Source organism: Hippopotamus amphibius, chromosome 5 (assembly GCF_030028045.1).
Source record: "Hippopotamus amphibius kiboko isolate mHipAmp2 chromosome 5, mHipAmp2.hap2, whole genome shotgun sequence".
NCBI lineage: Eukaryota > Metazoa > Chordata > Mammalia > Artiodactyla > Hippopotamidae > Hippopotamus > Hippopotamus amphibius.
The window spans coordinates 51,604,716-51,610,812 of NC_080190.1; the positions used below are offsets into that span (position 1 = coordinate 51,604,716).

The 6,097-nt window shown below is 43.0% G+C and overlaps 1 protein-coding gene across 1 annotated transcript; it reads right to left on the bottom strand.

Annotated features, from left to right (window-relative positions):
- Positions 1–2,690: 2,690 nt before the first annotated feature.
- On the bottom strand, positions 2,691–3,568 carry LOC130853607 (charged multivesicular body protein 4b-like). Its single transcript, XM_057735747.1, has one exon. It carries the CDS (start codon positions 3,539–3,541, stop codon positions 2,867–2,869), a length of 675 nt encoding a protein of 224 aa, XP_057591730.1. The 5' UTR covers positions 3,542–3,568; the 3' UTR covers positions 2,691–2,866.
- Between the last annotated feature and the right edge of the window lie 2,529 nt (positions 3,569–6,097).

The following is a 6,097-nucleotide window of genomic DNA, read 5'->3' on the forward strand; positions in this document are numbered from 1 at the left end:
TAGGTTTATGCCAAGGTATTTTATTCTTTTTGTTGCGATGGCAAATAGGATTGTTTCCTTAATTTCTCCTTCTGATTTTTCATTGTTAGTGTATAGGAATGCAAGAGATTTCTGTGCATTAACTTTGTATCCTGCAACCTTACCAAATTCATTGATGAGCTCTAATAGTTTTCTGCTGGCATCTTCAGGATTTTCTGTGTATAGTATCATATCATCTGCAAACAGTGACAGTTTTACTTCTTTTTTTCCAACTTGTATTCCTTTTATTTCTCTTTCTTCTCTTATTGCCATGGCTAGGACTTTGAAAACTATGTTGAATAAGAAGTGGTGAGAGTGAATATCCTTGTCTTGTTCCTGATCTTAGTGGAAATGCTCTCAGTTTTTCACCATTGGGAATAATGGGTTTGTCATATATGGCCTTTATTATGTTGAGCTGGGTTCCCTCTATGCCCATTTTCTGGAGAATTTTTATCATAAATTGGTGTTGAATTTTGTCAGAAGCTTTTTCCACATCTATTAAGATGATCATATGGTTTTTATTCCTTAATTTGTTAATATGGTGTATCACATTGATTGATTCGTGTATGTTGAAGAATCCTTGTATTCCTGGGATAAATCCCACTTGATCATGGTGTATGATCCTTTTAATGTGTTGTTGGATTCTGTTTGCTAGTATTTTGTTGAGGATTTTTGCATCTATGTTCATCAGTGATATTGGTCTGTAATTTTCTTTTTTTGAGACCTTTGTCTGGTTTTGGTATCAGAGTGATGGTGGCCTCATAGAACGAATTTGGGAGTCTTCCTCCCTTTGCAATTTTTTGGAGGAGTTTGAGAAGGATAGGTATTAGCTCTTCGCTAAATGTTTGATAGAATTCGCCTGTGAATCCATCTGGTCCTGGACTTTTGTTTGTTGGAAGATTTTTTTTATTACAGTTTGTTTCATTACTTGTGATAGGTCTGTTCATATTTTCTAATTCTTTCTGATTCAGTCTTGGGAAATTGTTACTTTCCATGAATTTGTCCATTTCTTCCAGGTTGTCCATTTTTTTGGCATATAGTTGTTTATAGTAGTCTCTTATAATCCTTTGTTATTCCTCTGGTATCAGTTGTGATTTCTCCTTTTTCATTTCTAATTTTATTGATTTGCATCCTCTCCCTTTTTTTCTTAATGAGTCTGGCATATGGTTTATCAATTTTGGTTATTTTCGCAAAGAACCAACTTTTAGTTTTATTGATCTTTGCCATTGTCTTCTTTGTTTCTATTTTATTTATTTCTGCTCTGCTCTATGATTTCTTTCCTTCTACTTACTTTGGGTTTTCTTTGTTCTTCCTTCTCTAGTTGCTTTAGGTATAAGGTTAGAGTGTTTGAGATTTTTCTTCTTTTTTGAGATGAGATTAAATTGCTATAAACTTCCCTCTTAGAATTGCTTTTGTTGTGTCCCATAGGCTAGGGGTTGTCTTGTTTTCATTGTCATTTGTTTCTATGTATTTTTTTAATTTCTTCTTTGATTTCTTCAGTGATCTCTTGGTTATTTAGTAGTGCACTGTTTAGCCTCCGTGTGTTTGTGTTTTTTTACTGTTTTTTTCCCGTAATTGACTTCTAATCTCATAGTATGGTGGTCAGAGAAGATGCTTGATATGATTTCAATTTTCTTAAATTTTCTGAGACTTGATTTGTGACCCAAGATGTGATCTATCCTGGAGAATGTTCTGTGCATACTTGAAAAGAAAGTATATTCTGCCACTTTTGGGTGGAATGTCTTGTAAATGCCAATTAAATATATCTGGTCTGTTGTGTCATTTAAAGCTTGTGTTTCCTTATTTATTCTCTGTCTGGATGATCTGTCCATTGGTGTGAGTGGGATGTTAAAGTCACTTCCTATTATTGTGTTACTGTTAATTTCCACTTTTATGGTTGTTAGCATTTGCCTTATGTATTGAGGTGCTCCTATGTTGGGTGCATAAATATTTATAATTGTTATATCTTCTTCTTGGATTGATCCCTTGATCATTATGAAGTGTCCTTCCTTATCTCTTGTAATAGTCTTTTTTTTTTGAAAATTAATTGAGATATTTAATAGTGCAAACCATAATTTCATCTGAATATAAATGTATGCACATGTTTCCAATGAGTTATCTATCAGTTATCACAAACAGCAACAAGGACCTTAGAGCTATGTTAGAAAAATGTATAGCTGGAATTTAACAATCTCACGCGCTCTCAAGAGAACACCATCCATTTCAAATCAGTGTCACAAACTCCAAAAAGACCAGGGGAGTGGGAGTGAGGAGTAGGCCAGAGTGGGAAACACAGGGGCCAGTACACAGGTGATGGACAGAAATACAGAAATACAGGTCTTGAGGAAACCAAAATCAGATGCATTATTACAGCTAAGGACAAGGAAAAGTCTATGACTTTTAAAAAAACGACTCTTCTGCCAATACCATACAAGTCTTACAAAGAGATGTGCGACAAGTCAGCTGACTTAAAAGGACAGAGGCTACATTTTCAGATCATTTCAACTGCAAACGGTTGACCCTTTCCACTGAGGTTCAGCAGTGGAGTTAGCGTAGTCCAGAAGCTCAGTGTTGGATTTGCAAATACAATTTATTTTACAGAAATTCAATATTATAAACAGCAGGCACCTCCCACCCCACCCCACCCACCCCCCCTCCCTCCCGCCCGTCCTGCTGGGTGCAGACCATGCTATGCAGAGTGAGCAGTGATGCGGCCCTACTGCTTTGGAGCGAGATTTGAGAGCGATGGAACCTGCCTGCACCACGTCTTGCCTGCCCCACACACACACGTGCCTGCCCGCCACGCAGGCCACCAGAGTCTGTCTGGGCTCAGCCCACATTGGACCAGTTAAATGGATCCAGCCCAGGTCTCCAATTCCTTCATGTCGTCGTCTCCCTCCTCCTTCTTCTTGGTGGGTTTTGATGGTAGGGATATAGAGGGAACATTTGGTAGAGGGACTGTTTCCGGTCCACTGATTTCCAGCAAATTCTTGTCTAGTTCCTCCTGTTCTAGTTCTTCTAATTCTGCCATGAGCTCATCCTCATCAAACTCTTCTCCAAACCCTACAGGTTTTAAAATAGCTGTTGAAATCTCTTCTGCAAGTTCCTGCTGGTCAGCAATGTCCTGCATTAACTCATCAACTTTATCGATGTCCATGTTGTCATGGGCAGCCTTCATGGCCTTGGCGGCATAGCCCATGTTCTTGAGCACCTCGGTGTTGGTGTTGGCATTCTCCAGGGCCTCTCGCTGGAACTCCATGGTTGACAGCGTGCCGTCGATCTGTGCCAGCTGCTTTTCGTACCTTTTCTTGCGCTTCAGTACCTGGAGGGCAGCGCGCTTGTTTTTGGTGCCGTGCTTCTTGGCGGCCGTCAGCTCCTGTTCGATCTTCTTCTCCAGGAATTCCTGCTTCTTACTTAACATCTCCTCCGTGTCCCGAAGCCTCTGGATGGCCTCCTGGGGGGTCGGGCCGCCCTTGCCGGCCTTAACCCCTCCAGCCTCGAACAGCTTCCCTAACATCGACATGGTTGCTGCTCGCCGCGCCAGCCTGCGCCGCCCTCTCGGCTCCAGCGCCCGCTCCCCGCCCTGCCGCTGCAGGCCTCTCCGCCACCTCCGCCCCACAGCTGGGCCCTTTTGTAACAGTCTTTATCTTAAAGTCTGTTTTATCTGACATGAGTATTGCTACCCCAGCTTTCTTTTGATTCCCATTTGCATGGGATATCTTTTTCCATCCATTCACTTTCAGTCTGTATGTGTCCCTAGGTCCGAAGTGGATCTCTTGTAGACAAAATATATGTGGGTCTTGTTTTTGTATCCATTCAGCCAATCTGTGTCTTTGGTTGGAGCATTTAATCCATTTACAGTCAAGATTATTATGGATATGTATGTTCCTATTACCATTTTCTTAATTGTTTTGTGTTTGTTTTTATGGGTCTTTTTCTTTTGTATTTCCCACCTAGAGAATTTCCTTTAGCATTTGTTGTAAAGCTGGTTTGGTGGTGCTGAATTCTTTAGTTTTTGCTTGTCTGTAAAGCTTTTGATTTCTCTGTCAAACCTGAATGAGATTCTTGCTGGGTAGAGTAATCTTTGTTGTAGATGTCTCTTTCATCACTTTAAGTATATCCTGCCACTCCTTTCTGGCCTGTAGAGTTTCTGCTGAAAAATCAGCTGATAACCTTATGGGGTTTCTTTTGTGTGTTATTTTTTGCTTTTCCCTTGTTGCTTTTAATATTTTTTCTTTGAATTTAATTTTTGTTAGTTTGATTAATGTGTGTCTCGGTGTGTTTCTCCTGGGGTTTATCCTATATGGGACTCTCTGTGGTTCCTGGACTTGGGAGACTATTTCCTTTCCCGTGTTAGGGAAGTTTTCCACTATACTCTCTTTGAATATTTTCTCAGACTCTTTTTCTCTTCTTCTTCTGTGACCCCTATAGTTCGAATGTTGGTGTGTTTATTGTTGTCCCAGAGGTCTCTGAGACTGTCCTCAATTCTTTTCATTCTTTTTCTTTACTCTCTTCCTTGGCAGTTATTTCCACCATTCTATCCTCCATCTCACTTATTCATTCTTCCTCAGTTATTCTGTTGATTCCTTCTAGTGTATTTTTCATTTCAGTTATTGTATTGTTTATCTCATTTGTTTGTTCTTTAGTTCTTCCAGATCTTTGTTAAACATTTCTTGTATTTTCTCGAATCTGTACCTCCATTCTATTTCTGAGATTCTGGATCATCTTTACTATCACTACTCTGAATTCTTCTTCAGGTAGGGTGCCTATTTCCTCTTCATTTATTTGGTCTTGTAGATTTTTACCTTGCTCCTTCGTCTGTGACATTTTTTTGTTGTTATCTTCTATTTTTTTTATGTTTCCTTTTTTTTCTGATGGGTGGGATTCTGTTCCTGTCTTACTGGTTGTTTGGCCTGAGGCTTCAAGCATTGGAGTTTGTAGGCTGTTGGGTAGAGCTGGGTCTTGGCTCTGAGGTGAGGACCTCATGGAGACCTCACTCTGGATATTCCCTGGGGTCTGAGGTTCTCTGTTAGTCTAATGGTCCAGACTCAGAGCTCCCACTGCAGGAGTTGAGGCCCGACCCCTGATTTGTGAACCAAGATCCCACAAGCTGTGCAAGGTGGAAAAGAAAAAAAAAAGCAGAACAATAACAATGAGTAAAAAATACAATAAGATTAGAAAGCTAATAGATATGTTAGAAAAAATTTAAAAAAATAGATGAAGCAGCAACTGGAAGGTAAAACAGAACCACAGCAGCAAAAAAAGGGGGAGGGGGGAGGGAGCCAGAAAAGCCCTTGGCTGTGTGAGGTGGGGCTTAGGCAGGAGTGGGGTTTGGGTAATGGTGGGGGCCTACCCTTAGGCCCCACAGAGCCAGAAAAGGTGGGGGCAGTGGAGGGGGGCTTAGGCTCAGCAAGGCAGGAGGGGCCTGGGACTACCTCTGGTCTTGGGGGGCAGAGGACCAGGTCCAGGACCCCAGCAGGCTCCCTGGGCCAGAGTGGGTGGGGGAAATGCTAGATGCTTCCCCCTGTCCTCCAGTCTCAGAGGGTCCCTTCCCCATGGCCTTTCTTCCTCCCTGTCCCATCCCTCCAATTCTCCTAGGACCCACACAGCTGGAGAGGGCCCCGGAGAATGAAGGACTAGGCTCAGTAGCGCAGCAGGCCTCACAGGCCCAAGTGGGCAGGTGAAAGGCCTTCCATGCCTCCCCCATCCTTGGATCCGGGAGGGGCCCTCCCCCTTCACCTCTCCTCTTTTCCCCCACCCCCACGCCCCCAGGACCAACACAGCCCAGAGGGGGCCCCAGAGAACAAAGGACCAGCCCTACGAGCCCAGCAGGCTTCCCAGCCCAATTGGACGGGGGATATGCTAGATGCGCTCCCCACTGATCCTCCGAGCCCCCGAGGGTCCCACTGGATGGAAACCTCTCCCCTCCTCCAGCTACCCCTCAGGGTTGCCAGTCCTGTCCAGCGTCTACTTCTCCTCCCCTCTGACTCCCCACCACATATCCTACCCAGTCACTCAGGGGTTCCTCCCGTCTTCTTGGGCCTTGAGTTCCCCCACTAGTGTTGGGCAGCTGCCCTAG

Coding starts and splice junctions, on each gene's coding strand:
- LOC130853607 (XM_057735747.1), bottom strand. CDS start 3,541: ATGTCGATGTTAGGGAAGCTGTTCGAGGCTGGAGGGGTTAAGGCCGGC.